General features: G+C 37.3%; 1 protein-coding gene across 3 annotated transcripts in view; it reads right to left on the minus strand.

Moving 5' to 3' along the window:
• Positions 1-5,516: 5,516 nt before the first annotated feature.
• garem (GRB2 associated, regulator of MAPK1) overlaps positions 5,517-27,210 on the minus strand; it is an 84,420-nt gene continuing 62,726 nt past the window's right edge. For all 3 annotated transcript variants that reach the window (XM_059980117.1, XM_059980133.1, XM_059980125.1), the window contains 3 exons: positions 22,573-23,733; positions 17,079-17,236; positions 5,517-12,128 (listed from right to left, as the gene is read on the minus strand). In XM_059980117.1, the coding sequence (XP_059836100.1) occupies positions 11,192-12,128; positions 17,079-17,236; positions 22,573-23,733 (2,256 nt within the window). In that variant the 3' untranslated portion in view covers positions 5,517-11,191. The remainder of the gene's footprint in view (positions 12,129-17,078; positions 17,237-22,572; positions 23,734-27,210) is intronic.

The raw sequence follows: 27,210 nt of genomic DNA on the forward strand, positions 1-27,210 counted from the left end.
AACTTTCAGGATCTTTGTTAGCTGCAGAAGGGAGTCTCAGGGGAGACAAAAAAGCAAAATAATTTATATACTTCCTAATTACAGAATTCCTGATTACACCCACATTTCTACTTTTCTTTTGTCCCCCCTAGTCAGCCTTTGAGACACAGTCTATTGATTTTTGTTGCAGCTGTTAATCCGCATAGTCCATCTCCCTATTCTCTTAAGTAGCAGGGACATTGTGCTTGTTAGAGAGGATATAGCACCTTTTCTCAACCTCTCATAAAATTCCTCCATCCAACTCCCTCAGTCACACCCATCCTTCCTGAATCATTGCTTTCCTTGGGTGCAAGACTCCATTCTATTTAAAACAGTCCAAAAATTCCCCCATGAACTATCTAAATATCTGTAATTCACACTCCCGCACATCGATGCTGAGACATTCAGGATGGAGAAAGCTGCAGTTTGACTCTACATTAAAATACAAGACCTAGAAGGTGATCATTTTGGATAATGACCCAAACTTCGTGCAAATTGGTGCAGAAGTCAGGTCAGAAGAGTTAATTCTATAAGTATGGAAAAGAGGAATTTCTTTTTGTGGGACATAGGCATCAATTCCAGGACAGGAGGAGATGTGAAGATAGGATGAGTTCCTTTACACAAGGTGGGATGTGTCTGAGTGGAAAAAATCAATAAGGATGAATAATGAGATGTCAGAGGCTTTAAACTCAAAGGATTTACAAGAAATATTGTTCTAAATATAAACAAAGCAGGAAGAGAGCTAAGAAAAGAATAAAGTAAGGATACATGGGAAGAAAATGGTTATGTAATGGCAGCTTAATAAAATGGTTAAAGATTAAGTGAGAGGAAATCCCTTCATAATGAGTAGAACTGTTCATGTAACAATGTGTACAGAGTATATCCAATCACTGAGAGGAACCGGATCTAGAAAAGATTACTGAAAAATAGTTGTAAAAAATCAAGACAGAAAATTTAACACTGCATAGTATAATGTATTTAGGACAGATGAAAAAGAAAATGGGCATGCGGTATAGCAGTACTAATTGACAAAAATAGAATGGCAGTAGATGAGAAAAGCACTTAGATAACAGCAAACATAAAATCCATATAGATTGAAAGTAAATATTTAATCATATTAATATGCTCAGTGGAAGAACTGAATGAAGAAATATCCCCAAAAATATGGAAACTAGAACATCTGGAATAATAACAATGAGATTTCAACAACCCAGATATTGAGTAGATTGAAGTTGGTAATAGAACAAGGGATTAGAAATTCCCCAATGAATATTGATTTCCTACTTAACCCATTATGTTAAAAAAAGAGGAAGAATTTTCTAATGCATCTAATAATGGTGAATAAAACAAATGAGATAAGTGGAATACTTTGGCAGCAAATGACATGCTTAGAGATAACAATGGAGAAGGAAATAAGTAATAATAACAACCAGGTTATTAATTTTGTGAAAATCTGATTTTGAAAGACTGAAATTGGGAAGATACACCAAGCGACAATATTGACGAACAGTAATGTAAAACAAAGGGAGCACAAAGGAAGAAAAATGCAGAACAAAATATATTAAATTAGAAAAAATGAGCACAATAAATGCTCATGAGGAAAGGAACAAATGAGGGCAAGAACCATCTGGGACATGGCCTCTTCAAATTACTACCACTGGAGAGCATGTACTGGAGCCTGAAGATCCACACTCAACGTTTTAAGAACAGCTTTTTCCCCTCTGCCATCCTATTTCTGAACAGTCCATGAGCACCATCTCATTATTCATCTTTTGCACTTTTATTTTTGTAACATAGTAATTATGATTTACACTGAACCATGGCTGCAGAACAAACAAATTTTATGAACAGATGTCAGTGATAATAAACCTGATTGTGATTCTGATCATTTGACCATAGAGGAGAGTATGAAAATAGAGAATAGAAAGGAATCAGTAAAGTACAATATATTACAACAGTAAAGAAGCACTTAGAAACGGAACATAAAAATAGTAAAATAGTTTGCAGACATAATAGTAAAAGATGAAAAAGACCAGAATAGAAATAGGAACATTAAGATAATGAATATTATTATTTTGCTTTCATATTTATTAGGGAGAAAGAGAAAATGGAGTAATGGAATAAATGTACTTACATTAAATAATCTAATCAAATTTGGATAGTTTCCATGCATACTGTTTAAAATAATTTAAGGTAAACATAGCAGAAGCAATGTTAATCATAATTAGAGATTCATTGGAAGAAGGTGCACAATGAGAACTGACAAACAGCTAATGTAATACCCAATTTTTAAGAAGGGAGAAAGAACATACTTTGGGAATTTTAGGTCATTATTGCATTGAAACTAATAATAGAAAACAATAATGGGATCACTATTAAAAGGGAGAACAAAAACATTTAGATGTGAAACATATTACTGTATAATATGCATGGGTCAAAAAAAATTTAGAGTAGACAATGGTAATGTAGTAGATGAAAATTATCTGGATTTTCAAATGACCTATAAGACACCCTATAATAATCACAGATCAAAGAATGTGTTGTTGGATGATAAGTAGCAGAATGAATTGCTAACTTGCTTTGGGACAGAAAGCAGAGTGAAAGAATACAAGGACAGTTATGTGCACTGGAAGATAATGGATAATGGAGTTCCACGGGATCACTGCTGGGGCATTGCTGGATGCAATTTACATGAATGATTTAGAGCTGTGAGAGAAATCTAGACCAAGCTTTTCTTGCGACTTTCATAAGGGAATCCTGCCTGTCAGTCAGATCACTAATAAAACTAGTCTGTTCCAATGTTGAGGGTTGGAGAAATTCCTGCTAGCAATATTTACAATTTTAACAATTATAGTCCAGTTGTAGTCTCACCCAACCTCAGTGGAAAAATGCCTACTTGCATTTAACCTATCCATACCTCTTAATTGTGTAAACAACCGTCAAATCTCCTCTCAATCTTCTACTTTCCAAGGAATAAAGTTCTCACATATTCAATCTTTCCAAATAACTTAGGTCTTCCAGAAAATGGCAACATTCTTGTAAATTTTCTGTTCTCTTTCAACCTTATTTATATCTTTCCTGTAGGTATGTGAACAAAACTGCACACAATACTCCAAATTTGGCCTCAGCCACATCTTATACAATTACAACATAACATCCTATCTCCTGTACGAAATACTTTGATTTATGGAGGCTAATGTGCCAAAAGTTTTCTTTATTATTCTATCTACCTGCAGTGCCACTTTTAATGGATTTTAGACCTGTATTACCAGATCCCTTTGTTCTACACCACGCTCTTCAGTGCCCTGCCATTCACCGTGTAAGACTGACCCTGGTTGGTCCTACCGAAGTGCCATTTTTCGGCCCATTTCTCCAGATGGTCCAGATCCCACTGCAAGCTCCAATGGTCTTTGCTGTCTATTACACCCCCAATCTTGGTGGCATCTGCAAATTTACTGATCCAGTTAACCACATTATTATGCAGATTCAAAATTCTGAAGCCCTCTCTCCTACAGCAACTCCTTAGCCACGTGTTAAACTGTATGATCTTCCTATTTCTGTCCTCACTGGAACGTGGCATGGCTAGCAATCCTGACATCAGAATCCTGGAAGTCCTGTCCTTTAACTTACACCTAACTTCTTATACTCACTTTGCAGAACCTCATCACACTTCCTTACCTATTCTACCCACATGGGCCATGACTGTCCTACTTAAGAATGCTGAGGATTGGCACCTGGGAGGCAAACTAATATCTGGGAATCTTGTTCTTGTCCACGTGCCTCCTTTTTGTCCCCCTAACTAATGAATCCCCATCACCACCTCTTCTCCTTTCCCTTCTGAGTCACAGGCCAGACTCACTGCCAGAGACCTGACTGCTCTGACTTACTTCTGCTCGGTCATTTCCCCACCCCCTCAACATTATTCAAAATGATATACCTGTTGTTGAGAAGGATGCCCACAGAGGTACTCTGTACTGTCTATTTAGTCCCTTTCCCCTCCCAACTGTCAGTCAGTCTCCTGGGCTCTGCGCCTTGGGTGTTAACTGCCTCTCTATATGTCCTATCTATAGTATCACTCTTTCAGTCTCCTGAATGACCCAGAGTTCATCCAGTTCCAGCTCCTTAATGCAGCTGCAGCAGGATGCACTTCTTTCAGGTGATGTCATCAGGGACACATGAGATCTCCCTGCCTTCCTGCAAGAGGAGTATTCAACTATCCTGCTTGGCATCCCTACTCTGTGCAAGTATAAAGGAGGAACCAATGAATAAACTGGGGAAAATCTACCTACAGTTTTTTAAAATCTTCTCTCATTCAAACCTCTCTGGGCTTAAGTTTCCAAGAGCTAAAGCCTCAAATAACCACTCTACCACCGTCCACTCCAACAATGGCTGCTCTGCTTGACCCTACCTTATTTTTATTTTTTCCTGCCAATCAAGCCTGAACATCAATTGCCCTCTGTTCAAACTAAACTGCTCTGAATTGATACCTTATGTACTAGAGTGAACTACACCAGTGAACTAGAGTGAGCTACGTCTTCTCATGCTTCCAATCGCTGATGAACCTTTTATTAGAGCATTTTTACAAGATAATTAAAGTGCTAAATCTTGAGAACTTAAAAATAATTAAATATTAGGATTTTAAAGTTTTATTTATTTTACAAACTATGTCTCAGCTACCCGTTCTTAAAAGAAACAAGTTCCCAAACAAAATAAAATGCTGTCTAGAAACTACCTCATTTTCCTATGGTTGCAAGGTTTCTTTGGTGTACAGAGAATATTTTGATTGTAACTTACATATTATTTTTCTAAGTTGTAGGATCTTTTCAGGTTAAGCTCTGATTCAGTTGTTCAGTATATCTGATTTATTTTTCCAAATATGGGCCAAATTACAAATTCAGAAGCCAAATCATCAAATTTTGTTTTAAGAGTTTTGATCAGGTGGCAACATGAAAACAAAAACTAATCATCTACCGCAAAAAAAAATTTACTTGCTCAGCTCATTATTTTGAACTGTAAGCTTACCAGATCTCAATATATATGGAGATTTTCATCTCAAGTGAAGAAAGAGGAACTTCCCCCCGTTTATTTCAAAGTTATTCTCAAAGAACAAGTGTTGTACTTGAAAGTTTTCACTATTGGTTTTACCAACAACTTAATTTAAACATACAAAAATAGAATCAAGCTAAGATGAAGCAAAATTTGTCTCCCCCCCCCCCCACCAAATTAAAGTTTTTAGGACTGTTTTACTCAAACAAGATTGGAAGCAAAATCTGTATTTTTTTTAAAGTAGAGAAAGGTAAATACTTAAGGTGTGAATGTGGTGTTACAATCGGATAAGCCATGATCTGATGCAATGCTAGAGCAGATTTGCGGGGCAAAGTAGCCTTCTTCTGCTCCATATTCCTATGTTTGTAACCACATTACAATAAGAGAGATTGTGAAAAGGAATGATACCAATTATTTTAAATGCACTTTACTGGACTTCAGTTTCTCTGGATTAAGTTAGATTTATTATTTCTTATGAATGAAACAAAAAACATAAATTTTGAGATACTCAGCATGTTAGGCAGCATCTTTGCCATGGGAGAAACAGGTTTATAATCCTTTAGGTTTATAGCCTTTCATCAAAGCTGGTAATTTTACAGATGTAACAGGTTTATCATGTTATATCCACTTTATTGATGCCTTGTACATTCCAAACTTTAAAAAGAGTGACATTAATTTAAGGCTGCATGCTACCAATTCTGTGGTCAAATATACTCATAGTGTCATAAGGTCATACAACACAGGAACAGCACCATGTCCATGTCAACCACCCCATTCTTTATTAATTCTAATATGGTAAATGCAATGTTAGCATTCATTTCAAGAGGTCTAGAGTACAAGAGCAAGGATGTAATGCTGAGGCTTTATAAGGCATTGGAGAGGCCTCACCTTGATTATTATGAACTGTTTTTGGGCTTCTCACCTTAAAAGAGATGGGCTGGCATCAGAGAGAGTTCAGAGGAGATTCACAAGGATGATTCCAGGAATGAAAGGAACTTTTGATAGCTCTGTGTCTGTACTTGCTGGAATTCAGGATGGGGGGAATCTCATTGAAACCTTTTGAATGTTGAAAGGCCTAGACAGAGCAGACGTGGAAAGGATGTGGTGGGGGAGTCTATGACAAGAGGGCACAGCCTCAGCATAGAGGGGCATCCACTTAAAACAGAGATGTGGAGAAATTTCTTTAGCCAGAGGGTGGTGAATTTATGGAATATATTACACCAGGTTGTTAAGTGTATTCAAGGCAGTTTGACAGGTTCTTGATTGGACACAGCTTCAAATGTTACAGGGAGAAGACCAGGGAGTGGGGCAGGTGGGAAGAGGGGAGAGGATCAGCCATGATTAAATGGCAGAGCAGACTCAATGGGGCAAATGGCCTAATTCTACTCCTATGTCCTATGGTTTTACTTACCAATACCTTCTTTGTAGCCTGCTATGACTTTTCAATTTACGTGCCCATCCAGATCTTTCTTACATGTGAGAGTATCTGCCTCCACCTTCCCAGGAAGTGCATTCCAGATTCTACCACTCTCAGAGTGAAGAATTCTTCTTCCTCAGATCATCCTCTAGCCATCTTGCTGTTCACTTTAAGTCTATGACCTCTTGGAGATCTCTGCCATGGGGAAAAAGTTACTTAAATCTATTTATGTACACATCAGCCTCCTCTGCTACAAACCAAGGACAATAAACCAGTCTATTCATTTTAAATTATGCTAATTCATTTCTTATTCAAAGATGAAATATAGAAGTGCTTTCTTCCTATTGAGTACACTTCAACTTCATTTAATAGTACACTACCAGATTAGGTACATTAAATCATTTCTCCTGCTTGGGAAGCAAAGGCTCATTGATGGAGAAAGTCATTGTCAATGCACATTTAAAAAAATACTAGAAAACTGTCGCACAGTATGTATTCATTTCAGCATCTAAAAAGTGTCAGATATCCATCAGCTGGAATTGCTGCTCTCCTTTCATAAGTAACAGAGCGCATTAACTTTCTGCAAATAAATGGAAAAGCAGTCTGAAAGCTCAACTCAGAAATGTGAAAGAGTGCATTGAAATGTTTGCTGAAATCATACTTCAGTACTATGTTACATGACTTTGACCAAGCTAAATTTTTTGGCAGTTAACTTCAGAACCACATCCAAAACAAATGCTTCCAATACCGTCTCTGACATCTTTCACTTATGTAACTGTGGTAAAGTTTTGGTCATCAGTCAGTAGGGAGTGCTGGTGAGCTGCAAGTAAAAACATTTCATTCATTTTAAAATAGTGGGATTCTCTTTAATATGTCTTGTGTTATTTGCACACACTTTAAATTTCCCTAAAAATTCTCAAAATATAGTTTCAACCTAAAGCTGTCCAAAAAGATATAAATGTGTTTTCATTTATATCCCACTATATACATCATGACCAGATGGATCTATTCTGAGTACCAAGCCTTATTCATCCTCTCCCAGCTGGCACCACCAACAGATTTGTCATAGTCTTCCTTTCCAGCTCTCAGCTTCACTATTTTGTAGACATTCTTTTTACTGCAAGAGTAAATCACAGAATCATTGCAGCACAGAAGGTGGTCTTTTTGCTCATCTTGTCCATACCAGCTCTCTGTCAAAGCAATATGGCCCATTTTTAACTCTGTTCTACTTCAGACAGGTCAATGACCAGAAGCGTTAGTCATTCTGGTCAAATTCTGTTTGATCTGCTGCACATTTTCTGGTCTTATTTCAACTATTACATCTGTTCTATGCCTGGATATTTAACAAGTTCATTCCTGTTTGACATAAATTCAAAAACTTCCCTACATTGTACGATGTTAACGGAAACTAAGGCATTATTGAAGAGCTTTCAGTTAAAAATATCCTTCAAAGGGCAGGCAGTCTGGAGCAGAGATAATTCCACTGGAATTTCCCAAACTTTTCTTTTTCCTCCTGCTAGCTCCAACTCCACTAATCTTCCTGAATCCCCCAGAATGCTTTAAAGTTTGATGCAAATTTGTTTAAGCAGATACCAGATAAAACTACAGCAAAGCCGAAATATATGAACTACAGCAGCTAAGGCAAAGTTTCATGAGTCAAACACTCAACATATGGGAGAAATAAACAATATACTGGAAGAACTCAGCAGGTTAAGCAGCATCTGTAAGGGAAAAGCAAATGTGAATGTTTCAGATTAACAGGACTCCAGGGTTTAAGATAGTTAATTCCAAAAGCATTATACGTTTTGGGAAGTCAGGATGGATTATATTGCTCAAATAATATCAAAGGCTACAAACTCAAGCCATAGGGAAATATTGGACAATCTGCCAGATTGTGGCATGATTTCATGTTCTATATTGATTAATCCTGTGGAGTATGCAGCAACTGGCCTTTTCTCCTCAGAATGGATGGAATGGCAGAAGAAGGCAGGCTTAAGAGATTTAATATAACATCACTGACTTTCCACACAGAGTTACGCCAGATCTGCTAATGGAAACACCTACAACTGATTAGTTCTAAAGTCCAGCCTTCTGCTCAGCAGAGCATGATTGCAGAGTGTCTGTGCTGCCTTATGGAACCCAATATTGGGTATGTACATTTTGGGATACTTGTCCTTCAGATTAAATGGTGTCTGTACAACAAACCCATTAAAATCAATGGGAAAAATTGCTGTTGACAAAGCCAAGTAGAATTTATAGATTTTAATACATATAAGCAAACAATTCGGCACAGAAATGCAGCTAACAGAGCTGCTGACTCAGTGCCAGAGATCAGGTTTCATTTTGTCTGTGTCAAATTTGCACATTTGCCCTGTAACTACATGGATTTCCTCTCACATCTTAAGCGAGTGGTAAAGAAAAAAGTAAATAAAATATCATCCAATCCAGCTACAAGTTCATTTTGGCATATTTCTGACATAAATTCCTATAGTAACCTTTCTAACACATTATTAAGATACATTAATTGCAATCATTTGAGATATGAAGTTTGTTTATCGATCGGATCGAGTAACACTAAAATTAAATCAGTGATGAAATGGCAATTCCCAAAATAAAGGAAAATCACATGCTATCCTCTTGGAACTTGTTATTTATTAAGTTAATCTGCTTATAATTTATAATGAAGTGTTTACAACAATTTACATTTTTAATTACTTCTAGAATCAATATTTTCATCACTATTGCTAGGATTTAAGCTAATTATTGTTGGCGAACTCACTTCATTGATTAATTTTCAAAGGTTTATTGATTCTGCTCAGTTTTTTTTTCTTGCCGGAGGGACAATTGCATCACTGATCAAGTATATTTACTGACCTCAATGTCTTTCAAAAGATGGTGGTGTCTGTCTGTCCCACCCCATATAGTGCTGTTCAGTGACATTATATTCCAGTTCAGATTTAAAAGTGAAAATTCAAATTCAATCCATTCCGGGTTAAATGTTTTGCAAAGTTATAAACTTTAGCCAGATTGTTTTTTTTAATGTATTTTATCAGAATACCTAAAACCAGTGTCATGATATACAAACTGAAGCAATTGACTGAAAATGAGTGACAGATGTGAGATTTACCATTAGATGGATCTCTCTAAACCTTTCACTCAGTTATAGCTACCTTAATTTATATAGTGCCTTATTCCATCTCTCAGAAATATACAAATTAATTTAAAGGAAAGTTACTGTTAAGTTTACAGAAGAATGTAAGACCTAAATGAAAGATCTAGCTTAGAGAACCACTAAGGGAGCCTTGTCACACATTGTCAGCCATTGGTTACAAATGGATACAATTCAGTTCTTTCAGTACCCACGTCGTCCAAAGTCTAGTACCACTTTCATTTTTTTAAATCGGATCATGGATTCTAATCTTGATCCAGAGACTTGGACACAAATACCACAACACTAAAAAAGGTGTAGTGTGTTCGGAGGTGCCATTTTTTTTTTTGATGAGATGAGATGGCCCCTTTGTCACCCTAGCTAGATATAATGGATCCGCTGGCACCGAGTATAGATGAGTTTCAATTGTGTCATTGCAAATAGTTAGCCATCAGCCAACATCATGAAGACATTTCACTCCAGTTTCTAGAATCCTGCTTGTATAGATAATTGTTACATTTCTTCCATTACAATGTATTTCAATGCTGGTTAACTGACTAAAGTGTTCTGCCATGCCCTGAGGTACTGAAAGGCACTTCTATATTGTGTTATTTTTAAAATAGCCTGGAAGAGCAATCAAGTAGGATAGTGGGGAGAGCAGCAGCTGGAATTTCTTCATTAAAATTAGCATGACTACTGAGTCTTGACCAACACTTTGTAAAGCAAAAACCCATCAATTTTGTGCACAACCCACTTCAATGATACAGTTTAAAACTGCAAATCTAATCAGGAAATAATAAAATCGGATAAAGTTAATGTTCAAGCTACACTTTTGTCTAAGTTGTTTTTTTAAACAAGTCTGTTCATCTACACAAATTAGATATAAAATAGGAAAAAACTGGAGCAAAGAATGGAGAAATTTGAATGGAAGCAACAAATCTCATAAGTTTAGAACATTAACGATGATCAAAATGGGTTTATTATATTAACTGGTTCTACCTAATGTAATGTCAATTTGTTCAGTTTACTCATTCAATTATCAACACACAAAAGCTGAGATATTTCAATAATCTGAATGTGTACATCTCCCAAAGAAACCTCTGTGCAGTAGTAAAAACTATTGTCACCATCACTTTATATATTAATCACCAAGAGAATATAATGTGAACAGAGTGAATAAGCAGCAGCATTGGCCCAGAACAGTAGAGTCAAACTACAAATCTGTATGGCAACAATCTGAGGCAAATTGAGTGGACCTTTTGATCAATAATGCACAGAATTGTTTTGTTCTGCAAATCACTGCATCTTTGCTACAATTACAGCATTATGAAGAACAACTCAGTTTTGTTCTAAAAAAAACAAGCAGTTTGTATAGCTAAGTATTGTACAAATAATATGTTCATCAAGATAATCTTTGTAGGGTGCCATTTCTATCAGGTTACAAAAGTTAGTAAGCATACCATTCACTCTGATTTCATACAGTACATAATGGTGGTTACTTAGTGCAAAATAATAGTTGCTGAGGTCAGACACTTTGCACCCATGTTATTTGAGTCATTGCACTATATCTTCGGCCTCCAGCCACTGATGAACTGCAAAAGTTTCTTAATTTGAAGTTTGCTTAACTTAAAATCTTCAGATAGGATCTCTTCGGTAAGCTGTACAAGTAAATTTCCATCTATTTTTTCCACCATAAATAGTGACACAACCTCCTCAGGTAGACCAATGAACTGTAGACATTTTGACACCTCTTCTATAGAAAGTCCATAAAGATCAGTTGGTGGCTGCCAAGGTGACCCATCACCACATGAACGTGTTACTAATTGCAAGTGCGGTGGAGAAGAAAATAAAGGAGCAGTAGAAAATATGTCCTGGGTATTTTTGTTAGAAAAATTATCAGGTAGATCTGTTGAACAAACTCGAGGTTCATCCTCAGCCCCATCTATAGGTGACGGCAGAAACAAAACTTCCAGATCAACAAATTCCTCATCACTAAATTTTAGTGCACAAGGTGATGAAGAGATGCATGGTTGCTTTTGTTCTTTGTAATCTGCTGAAGAATTTTCTCCATTGTCATCTAAGAAATAAATAGTGGAGCTTGGACATTCAGTAGGAATAATGTGGGGTCCATCATCCTTCAATTGTTGCGGCTCAGAGAAGGCATTTAGTGAAAGCCCCTCACCTCTCCCAGCACAGTCAATACTGCCATCCTGAAACTGTATGGGTTCTGTACTCTTGGGAGTACTTGACATTTTATGACGAGGATAGCTGTAATAACTTCTGTGTTGACATCCAAAATTACCAGTATCTTGATCATCAATATCTCCATAATATTGGTTTGGCCATGATGAACGATTTGAACGCGAATCCAATACAGGGCTTCTAAGTGGGGATTTAGTTCCACTGTGTATAGAATTAGAATTGATCCAGTTGCAAGGGTAACAGGAAGCTGAGGAATGCTTCTCACTGGATGGAGGTGCATCTTTCTCCATGGCACCACTGTAAAACATGAAAAACAAATGAAATTAGACACTTGAATTCAGTATAATCCCATTATAGTTGAATTTGTTTCCCTTCAACTGAATCTGCTGAACAGCTGAGAATTGATTTCAAATCAATTCAGACAAATATATTCAGTGCAAAATTTAAATATTAGGATTCAGAAGAAAACTTAGGAAATCTTACCAGTTCAAATGACAGATAGGTAATTAGGTTGATTTTGCTTCATTGCAGTAATACATTGCAACAGAGAATTCATGATTTTGAAATCAGAAATCTTGAGGACATTAGCCCAAACACAAGCGCCATGTTTTAAACAAGTCAGAGAAACAAATATCTAAAAATTCAGATGACATGGGTCTGTTTTATTTAAATAACAAGTTAAAATTCACTCGCCTATTCTGAATTGTTGACAAACATTAGGGATCCAGTAGACTACTGGAGGTGTGATTGGGACAGAGCAAGACAGGGCAGGAAAAGAGAATGTGAAAAACATGGGAAGACATACAAGTATGGAAAAGAAGGTCAGAAAGAGCAAAAAATATAGATGTATTTGAACAACAGTTGAAAATATCAAGTAGTTCTGGTAATACGATATTAAACAAAACACAAACAAAATTGAAAAAAAAATGGATGGATTAATACAAAGGAAAGGCTAAGAAAGCAAAGCAACACACACAAAATGCTGGCGGAACGCAGCAGGCCAGGCAGCATCTACAGGAAGAAGTACAGTCGACATTTCAGACCGAAAATAAAACAAAATTTATTTTGAGAAGTGTATAGTGCAGTAGTTTGTGAGCAGTCAGTGAACTGAGCAAGAATTGAGTATATACTCATTGACCAAGTGCAGTAGAACAATGAAATTGGTATAATTCCTTTGAAGACATTGTCCAGTATGGAAAAAATAGCATTTTTCATTTTCTGAATGATTAGAAGTGAACAGGTAATGATAAAAAAACCCCAAATGACAATATTACTCTCAGTCAGAAATCTGTCAATGGTATGATTATAGAAAGAAAACTAAGGCCAAAGAGGCAAAAATATCCCATGGCAATAATTGAGATAACACATTTCAGTTATAATGCTCCTAGGACTACTTCAATGACCTCAGAGAAAATTAGCAGAGAATGCACAAGTGTGACACCCAGCTTTACAGTTTAATATTATTAGGCAAGGGAAAGATTAGAAAAAAAATCAGAAAATTGAAACGTCCTAGATATTGAGGCACAGACTACTGGATTAATTAAAGTAAAAGTACTGAGAAGTCATTGTATTTATTTGGCCTTCTTAATTACTTTTTAAAAGTAAATATCAGCCTACAAGGTTTGTATTAAAATCTTAGCAAAGATAGGCCATGTAAATTCCATGAAGAGGGAAAATATAAATGTATAAAATCTATTATATGTAGAATAACTGCAACTTCTCATTTAACCTTTAACTGTCAGATAGATAAGTTAAGCAGCAAAGTGACATAGCATATTTCTCGATATTTATTTTATTTGGGAGCATAACAGAAGGAAATGAAGTGAACCTGAAAGCTGAAACAAAATGGTGACTTTTTTTTTGCCTGGGCACATATCTGCTGACATACCTAGGCAACTGATTGCACTCTCTAGGACACATGAGGTGGTACTTGCATTCAGAAGAGGTTTGAGTTGGGGAAAACCCAGAAGGTTATCTAAATTGAGAAAAAATGGCAAAAACATAACAGCTGCATGATTACAAGGTTTCCATCGAAACCTTTTATTTGCACTAGAATTGCAACTAAGCCCTTCTATTACTTGTGTACCCACACAACCATTAACTGAAAAGCAAATATTAATTGCAATTTGCACTGTGTTCCTCACTGATGTACATCAGCCCTGTAAAATGAACAGTATATACAGTGCCTGTAAAAAGTATTCAACTCCGCATCCTGGAAGTTTTTATGTCTTATTGTTTTACAACATCGAATTACAGTGGACGTAATTCATCTTTTTTTTGACACTGATCAACAAAAAAAACTCTTTTGTGTCAAAGTGAAAACAGATCTCTACAAACTGTTCTAAATTATTTACTAATATAAAACACAAAGTAATTGATTGCATAAGTATTCACCCACTTCAGGCCAGTATTTAGAAGATGCACCTTTGGCAGCAATTACAGTCTTGAGTCTGTGTGTTTAAGTCTCTACCAGCTTTGTCACATCTGGGCACTGCAATTTTTCCCCCATTCTTCTTTACAAAACTGCTCAAGTCTGTCAGTTTGCATTTCAAGTCCAGGCACAAATTCTCAATTGGAGTGAGATCTGGACTCTGACTTGACCACTCCAGGATAATAATTTTGTTTTTGTTAAGCCATTCTTGTGCAGCTTTGGCTTTATGCTTAGGGTCATTGTCTTGCTAGAACACAAATCTTCTCCCAAGCTGCAGTTCTCTTGTGACTGCACCAGGTTTTCCTCCAGGACTTCCCTGTATTTTGCTGCATTCATTTTACCCTCCGCCTTCACAAACCTCCCAGGGTCTGCTGCAGTGAAGCATCCCCACAGCATGATGCAGCCACCACCATGCTTCACAGTAGGGATGGTGTGTTTTTCACGATGTGCAGTGTTTGGTTTACACCAAACATAACATTTAATCTGATAGCCAAAAAGCTCAGTCTTGGTTTCAACCATAGAACCTTCTTCCAGCTGACTTCAGAGTCTCTAAAATGCCTTCTGGCAAATGTTAGCCAAGATTTTATGAGAGTTTTTATCCCCCAACAGTGGCATCCATTTTGCCACTCTCACATGAAGCTGCGACTGGTGAAGCACCCAGGTAACAGTTGTTGTAAGCACTGACTCTCCCATCTCAGCCACTGAAGCTTGCAACACCTCCAGCGTCGTCATACGCCTCTTAGTAGCTTCCCTCACCAGCCCCCTTCTTGCTCAGTCACTCAGCTTTTGAGGATGGCCCGCTCGAGGTAGATTTACAGCCATATCATATTCCTTCCATTGCTTAATGACTGACTTGGAAATTTTCTTGTATCCATCTCCTGACTTTTGCTTTTCAATAACCTTTTCACAGAGTTGTTTGGAGTGTTCTTTTGTCTTCATGGTGTAGTTTTTGCCAGGATACTGACTCACCAGCAGTCTGACCTTCCAGATACAGGTGTATTTTTACTACAATCAATTGAAACAATATGACTGCACACAGGTGATCTCCATTTAACTAATCATGTGACTTCCAAAACCAACAGGCTGCACCAGTGATGATTTGGTGTGTCATATTAAAGGGGGGGGGGGGGGGGGGTGAATCCTTATGCAATCAATTCTTTTGTGTTTTATATTTGTAATTTAGATCTTTGTAGAAATCTGATTTCACTTTGACATGAAAGCGCTTTTTTGTTGATCAGTGTCAAAAAAGTCTAATTAAATCCACTGTGATTCAATGTTGTAAAACAATAAAACACGAGAACTTCCATGGGGGGGTGATTACTTTTTACAGTCGCTGTACTTGCAAATTATAAATGCTCCAAACATTTACTTTTCAACTACAATGTGGCAACAGCTGTTCTTAAGGGATGGAAAACAGACAGAACCACATATTTGTTCTTGGAAAACTTCTCCGATTCAAGATGATTTTTAAACTGGAAAAAATCAATCACTCAGCAGAAGATAACACATAGATATGCCCCAAAGTTGAAAGAAAACAAATTAACATCTCCATTTGAAAAAGAGATATTGATTCTTATTCAGACAGGAAACTAAAATGATTTTGTTTTATCCATTTGAAGTATGCAATCATTAATATTCCAAGCAGAATTTCAAAAAATCCACTTGTATTTTGAAAAGGCCATCAAGCATGGTACAGTAAATCAATAGATTTTCTTGTCATCTTAATAAATAAGTTTGAAAATTTTGCAGAAGTCTTATGGAGGTGATTGTTCTCATTAATTAAATAGCCATTAGAAAATGCTAAGTGTTCACAAAGTGGCACCATGATATACAGTGGATGCCAGTTAATTGGGACAAATCGAGACCAGTACATTTTGGCACAATTAAGCTGCTACCCCAATCAGCCGGTTTCACATAAAAAATTAAAATATGTATAAAAAGAGGCATTGAGAAACAAATCATGTATTTAAATGAAATGCAGAACAAATTAGAATACTACCAATACTACTGCAGTACGATAAAATATATTAACACTTATCGATGGAGGAATTCATCCATATTGTGTTCTTTTGACTGGAATTAAACAATATCATGCAGATAACAAATATAGATAATGGGCTGCATTCATACAATGCTTTTGAGGAGTGCATCCTCCAAACCTTCATCTTCAATGTAATATTCAAGATGACTGTCAATACTTTCCGATTCTTTGTAGTTCCTAACTTGCTGAAGTAGTGAAATTATTTCATTTTCACTCACAGCCATTTGTGACATCTCCAAGCCTGAATGCTTGAAACTACAGTGAGCAAAACTGTTCTGAGTTGTGCTACTGCTTATTTCTCATCAACAGTCAGTGACAAGAAGCACTGCTTTTTGAACACAAACACATGAAACTTACACTATTTAAAACTATTCATTGGAAGCACAGTGTTGTGTCTAATGGCCACACAAGTGCACATGACTGACACTAGTTAAAAACTGATCAGCAACACTCTACTGCCCCATTTAGTGGCATGGTGTCCCAAATAAACAAAGGGAATCCCAGCTATTTTCTTGATTAGTTTTGTTCTTTAAGAGCTGGCTTAAGAAAGCAACTATCCCAATTAACAGATGAACCAATTAACCGGTATCCACAGTATATCAAGTTCATTTTGCCTTGTAGAGATTAAAACTTTCTAACAACATAACCATCATGATCCACAATTACAATAATTCCAAACTACATTTTTTCTAGTCCTTCTGTGTGTTGTGGTCAAACCTGAAGTCAGACTGGCAAAATGCCACATTACATAATCCACTTGATAATAATGTCTTACATGTTATGCAATCCAGAAGAATAATAAGATAACGTAGGGCTAGGAGAGCGCGTCTGTTGACGGATTTGTCGAGGAGGAATAGAGGGACTACATGTTGATGGCTTGGTGTTCCGTGGAGGGATAGGTGGGGCATTCAAAAGTCTGCACTCTTCTTTTACCTGCCAATAAAAGCAATGCTATAATGAGTAGATACTAATGAAGCTACCAAAAATTATCACAAGTATTCAATAAAATTGAAAAATCAGAATGGCTTTCACAGAATTAAGAATTAAGAAAATTCCCAGAGATTTGGATGATGGAATTGATGGCTTTGTGGCAAAGTTTGCAGATGATCCAAAGATAGGTGGAGGAACTGGTGGTGCTGATGAAGCAGGGAGCCTGCAGAAGGACTTAAATTAGGAGAATGGCCAAAAGTGGCAAATGGAATACAATGCTGGGAAGTGTATGGTCATGCACTTTGGCAGAAGGAATAAAGGTGCAGATTATTTCCTAAACGGAGAAAATTCTGAAATCAGAGGTACAGAGGAGTCCTCATGCAGTACTAACGGTTAACTTGCAAATTGAGTTGGTGGTAAGAAAGGCAAATGCAACGTTTGCATTCATTATGAGAGGAATAGGACACAACAGCCAGGATATAATGCTGAGGCATTACGAGGGGCAATATGTTCGTGGCCCAAGGAAGGAGTCGTCAGTTTTAGAAAACCTAGCACATCTATTTTTCAACATAGTCCCCTCCAACATTTACACACTTAGTCCAATGGTCGTGGAACATACAGATCTTGGACCTCCAGAAAGTGTACACAGCTGGGTGATTGATAAGTTCATGGCCTAAGGTAGAAGGAGATGTTATACAGCTCTCGTTACAAGCAGATGCAGGTCAACTCAGTGATTATGCAGAAAGTTTGAAGTCAATAACTCATCTCCTTCTACCTTAGGCCATCAACTTATCAATCATGCCCCCCCCCCTCCCCGATGTTATTAACTTCAAACTTTCTGCATAATCACTCAAAGAGTTGAACTGCATGTGCATGTAAGGAAGCTTATAAATCATCTCCTGCCTTAGGCCATGAACTTATCAATATCCTCTGCTGTGGTTTTCTGGAGGTCCAAGATCCGTATGCTCCACAACTGCTGGACTAAGTGTGTAAATGTAGGAGGAGACTATGTGAAAAATAAATGTGCTAGGTTTTCTAAAATTGACTCCTACCTTAGGCCATAAACTTATCAATCACCTCTTGTATAAGGCATTGGGCAGTTCATACTTGTGAGTACTGAGAGCAGCTCTGAGCCCCTTATCTAAATTACAAAGGGGTTTGCCAGTCCATTAGAATGATTCATTCCTCTTTCTACTAGTAAGAGTAAGAATATTAGATAACAGAAAAGACAAACATTTCCCCGTAACTATTTACAGATACATCAAAAACCTGTAATTAATATCATTCAAAATCTGAAAATTTGGATATTTTTTAAGCTAATACCATCGTTCCTCTATTCCTGAAGGCATGTAATCTAAATACAATGGTCAAAATATCATTTGTGATTCATAGTTGTTAAGTACAAGTATTTTTTAATACACATGTGCAATGTTAAAATATTTACAAGAGGTTGGTTACTTTGCTTCCATTTATAAACAAAAAACAGCACACAAGTTAAAAATTACAAAACCCATTTCCAGAAAAGTTGAGATGTTTTCCAAAATGCAATAAAAACAAGTCTGTGATATGTTAATTCATGTGAACCTTTATTTAACTGACAAAAGTACAAAGAAAAGATTTTCAATAGTTTTACTGACCAACCTAATTGTATTTTGTAAATATACACAAATTTAGAATTTGATGGCTGCAACACACTAAACAAAAGCCGGGACAGAGGCATGTTTACCATTGTGTTACATTACCTTTCCTTTTAATAACACTTTTTAATCATTTTGGAACTGAGGATACTAATTGTTGTAGATTTGCAATTGGAAATTTTGTCCATTCTTGCTTGATAGAAGACTTCAGCTGCTCAACAGTCCGTGGTCTCCGTTGTCTGATTCTCCTCTTCATGATGCGTCATACATTTTCAATAGGAGATAGATCTGGACTGGCAGCAGGCCAGTCAAGCACACGCACTCTGTGTCTACAAAGCCACGCTGTTGTAGCCCGTGCAGAATGTGGTCTGGCATTGTCCTGCTGAAATAAGCATGGACATCCTGGGAAGAGACGTCACCTTGATGGCAACATATGTCTCTCTAAAATCCCAATATACACCTCAGAGTCAATGGTACCTTCACATACATGCAACTCACTCATGCCGTGGGCACTGATGCACCCCCATACCAGCACAGATGCTGGCTTTTGCTCCTTTCGCTGATAACAATCAGGATGGTTGTTTTCATCTTTGGCACGGAGAACTCCAGGCCCGTTTTTTCCGAAAACTAGCTGAAATGTGGACACATCTGACCACAGCACACGGTTCCACAGTCTTTTGGTCCATCTGAGATGAGCTCGGGCCCAGAGAACTCTCAGGCACTTCCACATAGAGTTGATGTATGGTTTCCCCCTTGCGTAATACAGTTTCAAGTTGCATTTCTGGATGCAGCGACGGACTGTGTTAAGTGACAATGGTTTTCCAAAGTACTCCCTAGCCCAGGTGGCTATAATTGTCACAGTAGCATGAAGGTTTCTTAGGCAGTGCCGCCTGCAAAATTCTCTCACGAATTCTGGCACAAAGGGATGAGCCACGACCCATCCTTGCTTGCAAAGACTGAGCCTTTGATGGACGCTACTTTTATACCCAGTCATGATACCTCACCTGCTACCAATTAGCCTGCTTAATGTGGAGTTTTCCAAACCAGTGTTACTTGAATATTCTGTGCACTTTTCAATCTTATTTTAACTCTGTCCCAATTTTGTTTACTTTCTTTATAATTTTTTTTAATTGAATTTTCAAACAGTTACAGAAGAAAAAAATTATCAACCCTTCCCCCCTCCCCCCTAACATATCCCTGCAGAAAGAGGAAAAAAAAAGAAAGAAAGAATGCCTGGATATCAGAAGATCCCCACGTGCTCCATGGAGTTCATAATCGCTTTAGTATATATATTTATTTCTTTCCCCAAATAACCAATAATTTTATCTTCGGAGCACCTATATATTTAATCCTATCTTTTGTAAATAAGGGTGCCAAATTTTCAGAAATATTTCGTATTTATCTCTTAAATTATAAGTAATTTTTTCAAATGGAATGCAGCTAAAAGCTATATCTATTTTCATTTTCTTAATGTATGTTAAAATTCTTTTTCTTTTCACTGGTCCATTAAGCCCATTAACATTAAAACTTTAAAAATTCAGTAAATTAATCATTATTTTTAACAGGGTTACTCCAGTCTATAGTAATACCTAACTTTTCAACTTTCGTATTACCTTGGGGAATCTTTTTAAAATTCTCCGTGTTGCTATGTGTCTCCCCCCCCCTCCGATTGTCCAGGCAAAGAAAGAAAGATTAAAGAAAAATAGATTATAAAGAAAAAAAGTAACAAAATACCCCCCTACTAATGTTGTGAATAAAGAAAAAAACAAAACATTACCCCCCTTCCGTTGTGTGGGTCATGGCAATCGCCATGATTACACACGTGAATCCCGTAGCAATTGATCCGAAGTTCCCTCAGCTCTCCCGTAACATAAAAAAGTATATATAAGAAAAAATATCACTACTCTCAATTAATTATTTCTCAAATTTTTACCTTTCTCCCCCTGTATCATATAATTAAGAATATATTTAATTATTCTTCTGTCCTTAAACATCCATCAACTCCATTCACTGTCCCTGTCTTCATCTTTAATCCGTTTCACTTTTAAATCTTTGGCTGTGTTTAGCGAGTATTTGGGAGCTCTTGTGCAAATTCTTCCACATCCCGATAATCAGTAAAAGATCTTCGTTTTCCGTCATCCAAAAAAATTATCAGGGTTGCCAGGTGGCGCAATATAAATTTATAACCCTTTTCTCATAAAACTTTTTTCGCTGGGTTAAATTCCTTCTTTCTCTTCAAACTTATATCAGGATAGAAAAGAATTGTTTTCCCTTTTATCATCAATGGCCCATTTCTCTTTCTGGCACGTCGGGCAGCCACCTTCAGGATCTTTTCTTTATCTTGATATCTTAAGCATTTTATCAAGATTGATCGTGGGTTTTGATCAACTTGAAGTCTTGATCTTAAGGCTCTATGAGGCCTTTCAATTTCAATTAACTGGGTTCCTTCTTCCATTTCCAAGATTTCCAGAATCCATTTTTGAAAAAAATTTATTGGATTCTCTCCCTCTATACCTTCTTTAAGTCCAACAATCTTAATATTATTTTGTCTGTTAAAATTTTCAAGTACATCCACTTTTTCCAACAACCATTTTCTTTCTGATGTCCAGGCAGAAATATTAACTTCCATTTTATTCACTCTATCAATGGTGTCTCCCGTTATTTCTTCCAAGTTTTTAATTTTCTTGTCCATTTTGTCCTGTCTTTTCATCATTTTATCAAACATAATCTTCATATTTTTAATATCTTATTACTTTAATGCCTTTAATTCATGCATTATTTGCACCAAAGATTTTTTTATGTCTCCAATATCACCTCCAACCTCTTCCTGTTGCTCTTCTTTGTTTGTCTCTTCATCTTCGTCTGATTTATTCAGAGAATCTGATTCCACCTCGTATTCACTTTCACTTTCAGTTCCGATCATAGCTGGGATTTGCAGTTTGGTTTGCTCGTGTTTGCGCATGCCCCTTCCTTCACGCATGCGCAATTCCTGTTGCTCTTTTTTTTTGGAAACGGTTGATGTTGCCGCAGTTTCCTGTTCTGTATCACCGGAGGTAAAATGCACTTGAGCCCGAGGCTCTTTCATGGCTGCTGGCCTTGATTCTTTTCCAACTTGTGTTATCTTCAAAGTAGTAGTTTTCTTCTGCTTCTGTTTAGGAGACATATCTTAAGGCAATCCTGAGTAGTTTATAAGTAATTTTTTAAAAGTATTTACTAACTTTTCTTCACTTAAACATTATTTTACTGGTTTTTTACGGAAGAGCTGGATTTCCATGTCTCGATCCTACGTCATCAGGTGACGTCCCCCGTCCCAACTTTTGTTGAGTGTGTTGCAGCCATCAAATTCTAAATTCGTGTATATTTACAAAATACAATTAAGTTGGTCAGTAAAACTATTGAAAATCTTTTCTTTGTACTTTTGTCAGTTAAATAAAGGTTCACGTGAATTAACATATCACAGATTTTTTGTTTTTGTTGCATTTTGAAAAATAACCCAACTTTTCTGGGAATGGGGTTTGTACAAAATATATTCAGAAACTATTCATCAATTAACACAAGCAAAGCTGTATTATTTTTTCTAAGAATGAATCACAGCTCATCTCTTATTTGAATTCTTGGAAGCATACACTCCTTTACAACTTTTCAAAACAATTATTATGAATAAGTAGCATCTGTTAAGATTGCCATCAAACAAGGACTTACAGCTTCAGACTTTGGAGGCACTGGAGGTGGAAGTAGAGAAATATCAGGTGTAGACAAAGGACGTGGAGGAGGGCCTGAAGAAATTGGACAGTTGGAGCGGATGGAATGTCTCTGACTACTGGATTTCAGTCCTTCACCCAGAGTGGAAGGATCTTGCCCACACTGTTTCCCTGATCCTTGATCTAACCAGAGCTCTTCATAGGGAAGCTCTGATTGTGACTGGATTCCAGATTCTTCAGTCACTTCAGGCAGCAGATAATCACTCCCACTATCTCCAGAATCTTGAGATAGTAGGGTTTCATGAGAAAACAGAGTCCACTCGTTGCTAGGATCTCTGCAACCATGCAAATTAACTTCACTATTTCCATGTAAATTGTTTCCATAAACACACACTGAAAGTCGATGGAACGACTGAGTCAGTTCTTCACGAGCATAACTAAGGGAATTAGGCATGTGACTATGGCCAGTACATCTTGTCTTCTTTGGGCTTTTACAATCTCCGTTCCAGTCAGTCTTCACGTCCCGAACTGCTCGTGAATATTCTTCAATGTCAAACTGCTCCTGACAAATGCTGAATGAGTGCTGAACTATATTTTCATACCACATCTCTCCCTTAAGGAGTCCTTCAGCCAAGGTAAACTTTGGCACATCTAAATGAAGTGGAAAGTGCACAGGAATCATTTTGTTGTTCCGAAGTACACAGCACACTACCACAGTCTTAGTTTGGATATTAACAAATTTATACCGATGGCCTTCTCGAATGAGGTGCAGATCATAGGGGTTTCGTGGTGGAGCAGATGGAACTGTAACATTTACTGGTAGCCTAGTCTTTTCAACAATATTGCGAATAGTGTGTTCACCCTCCTGCATCTGTATCTCTAAGGGACTACGGGTACTGAATTTACCTTTACACTGGAAAGGAAGGCTAATACTTTCATTGGTTCGGTGATTCATACAAATAAGGCAAGGCATCTTTCCTCGTCCAAACTTGCTGATTGAGTTTAGTTTTCCAATTTTCTTAAAAATTGTGTTAAGCCGTGACTTCTCTTTTGATGTCTTGGCATAAAGGATTTCTGCCTGTCCCATTAGGGTAAGTTCATCCCCAGTGCTTAGAGTGATATTATATACTTCTGTATCTTCATTGCACTCCCCTGAAGCTACCTGAAGAGGAAAAACAAATAATTAAATCTTAATAGAACTTGAAAACGTGCATTAACTTTCCTTTTTGTTTAATGATTCAGGAATATACTTCACATTTTCTGATACACTAAATAAAAACAATATTAGTACCCACTTCATATTATTTGATTGGGTCTATTTTCATTCAATTTGAAATTCCACAACTAGTATCTACATCCACCACACATTTCCACAGGCCATGAAAAGTTTACTTTCAGTACAAAAGTACTGAGACAAATAATATTCTACAATAGAAAGTAAAATGTCAGTGAAGTAGCATAGAGCAGCCAAGATCAGAGGTGGGTGGATCTATCTTGGCAATAAAAAAAATAGATTGAGAGCTTTAGAACATGAATTTTGTAAATCAAAATAAAAGGGTGAGAGAGACAAAAGCTAGAACTTACTGAAAACCAAAAAAAAGAACCAGAATAGAAATGAAAAAGGAAACAGAAATACCAATATTTAGTAAGCAGCATTACATAGAACCCACAAATCTTATACAAATAATTGCAAAATGATAAAGAAAGAGCAAACACGAGGCAATCTGCAGATGCTGGAAATTCAAACAACACACACAAAATGCTGGTTGAACGCAGCAGGCCAGGCAGCATCTATAGGGAGAAGCGCTGTTGACGTCTCGGCCCAAAACGTCGACAGTGCTTCTCCCTATAGATGCTGCCTGGCCTGCTGTGTTCCAGCAGCATTTTGTGTGTGTTGTTGTATGATAAATAAAGGATCAGTTCAGGGCTAAAATGGTAATATAATGACATTAAGCACTAACATTTTCTATCAGTATTCTCCAAAGATTATCCTGCTGATATCTCAGTAAGAGATGAAATAAAACACTTATAAACTTGAGAGCTAGAAAATCACGTAACCTAGATGATGTTACATTCCAAGTAAAGAAACTGCCATGGGAAGCAGAATGATCATTAGCCCTGATAATAGAGTGAGTGAACCTAGACAATCAAATCAGTGGCAGGAGAAAGTGATTCCTAACCCCTTAATGACAGCATAGTCAAGGTAGCAAAAACAGGAGAGGTTACATGAAAGACACAAGCAAACCCAGTGACTCCCATCTGTCACCTCCACCCCCCCCCCCCCCCCCCCCACCAGCCTGCCTAAAGTGTTTTGGCCATGTCAGATTCCAAATACATACTTCAGACAGACAGCCAATCTTTCCCTCTACCATAGCTGACAGGGATCACAAAAACATCAGTTCCATTTCCCATACTTTATCTCTCACTTTTACCCTCCCTTCCTCCAGTCACACGTCTACCTATGCAGTATACTTCAGCACTACCGATCTGTACATTCAACAAACCATCCACAGCCATTTTTTCCTATCAAATACATCATTCTTTCCATCCCTCTAGTCCTCAAAAACAATTTCCTACAATGAAATAAATGAGGAATGATAGAAAACAGGGAACGTGCTCTATACCTCAATAACAGAAGAGGTAAAGGATAACAAAACTGAAGAATGTCAACATAAAAATAGTAAAATCTGCCAAAGGCAATGAACAAACTACTTCCTAACTGGCAAAAATTAAGTTTCAAATATTGGGTATATTAATCACTTCTTCCCTTCCAAATCAATGACACCTTTCTAACTAGCATTTCCTTTACCTTTAAGGTAAAGGAAATGCTATAGTGCTGGCTAAACTGCACAGGAAAATCTCCAAAGGAGGACATTGATCCTAAATGTCTATAATTTGTTTCCTTCACATATGGTGTTTAACCCTGGGTTTCTGAAATTTTATGAACAGTTCCAGGTAGTACACCTGAGGATGGAAATACTATAGAATAGAACAGACAACGTCAAAAATTTATAGTGCAATGAAGCATGGAAATAGGCCATTGAGCCCAACTTACCATGGCAACCAAGATGTCCATGCAAGCTAGTCCTATTTGCTCACAGTTGGCTCATACCTCTTTGAACCAAGGGCTCTCAACCTTTTGTTATGCCATGCACCAATACCATTAAGCAAGGGGTCTGTAGAAAGCAGGTTGGGAATCCATGCTCAAAACCTTTCCCATCCACATACTTGCTATATGTGTTTTAAATATTAATGCACCTGCTTCAACCACTTCATCTGATAGCTCTTTCCATATAATCATCAGTCTTTGTGTGAATGAGCCACTCTCCAAGACCTGGCAACATTCTCTTCTGTCTTTGCACGAGTTTCAGTTGAAAAAGGTCTTTCCTATAAGAGGGTAACAAAAACTTCACACAATACCCCCTAAGTGCAGCCTCACCAATATCTTGAACAGTTGCAGCATTCTTTACCACCATCTACGCTGCTTTCAGGGAACTATCTACTTACTCCTAGATTCCCCTGTTCTACAATTCCCCAGCATCCTACCATTCACTGTGGAAAGTCCTACCCTGCTCTGATTACCCCCAATACGAACACGAATTGAATGCCATCCTTTGGCCCACTTACCTAGCTTCCACAGTCACCCTCTGCTTTCTATTGTCAAGCTAATTATGTATCTACTTAGCTAGCCAGTGCACTTTGGAACCCATGTGCTCTAACCTGCCAGACTAGCCTTCTATGTGGAATCTTGCCAAAGGACTTGCTAAAGTCCATATAAACAAAATCCGCTGCTCGGTCCACAATCATACTGGTTATCGCCTCAAAAAAAAAGATTTTGTGACCAAAATGATGGGAAATATTCATTAAACAGCTCCTGAAGCTTATACATAAACGGCTATGCTGGTCTTTAAGGAGAACTAGTCTCTCTCTGAGCTACCCTTTTACTCCTAATATGTCTTCAGAATCTCTTAGGATTCCCTATAACCTTGCTTGCCAGATCCATCTTATGCCCTCATGATTTCATTCTTAATTCTACATTTCATATTCATCAAGGGATTTGCCTGATCCCTACTATGTATATACATGATGCATGCCTCCTTTTTCCTGACCTGAGCCTAAAAATCTTGTCATCCCAGAACTAAACTTGGCAGCCTTGTCCTTTACCCTAACAGAAACATGAAGCCCATGAACACTTGATAATGCACTTTAAAAAAAACCATTCCAATTCCCTTATGCCCATATGTCCCCCTTAGTTGCAAACAGTCTCACCCAATCAAACTCTGCAATTTCCTGCCACAATTTAAGACCCTAACTTCTGGAGCAGTCCTACCTTACTTCATAATTATTTTAAAGCAAAAAGAACTGTGGTCATTGGTCAAATGCCCCCCTACTGAGACTTCAGCCACTTTCGCTAAATCATTCCCCAAAAGGAGGTTTTAGTAGGGCCCTCATAAATTAAGAAAGCTTTCTTGACGCATTTAACAAATTTTATCCCATCCAACCCCTTTGCACTATGAAGATAAAGTGAATATTAGAAAAGTTAAAATATCCTGATACCACCTTATCATTCTAAAAGCTATCTGGCATTTCTCTTCATATTTGTTCTTCTAATTCCTGCTGACAACTGAGGAACCTATAA

Source organism: Hypanus sabinus, chromosome 1 (genome assembly GCF_030144855.1).
Source record: "Hypanus sabinus isolate sHypSab1 chromosome 1, sHypSab1.hap1, whole genome shotgun sequence".
Lineage (NCBI taxonomy): Eukaryota > Metazoa > Chordata > Chondrichthyes > Myliobatiformes > Dasyatidae > Hypanus > Hypanus sabinus.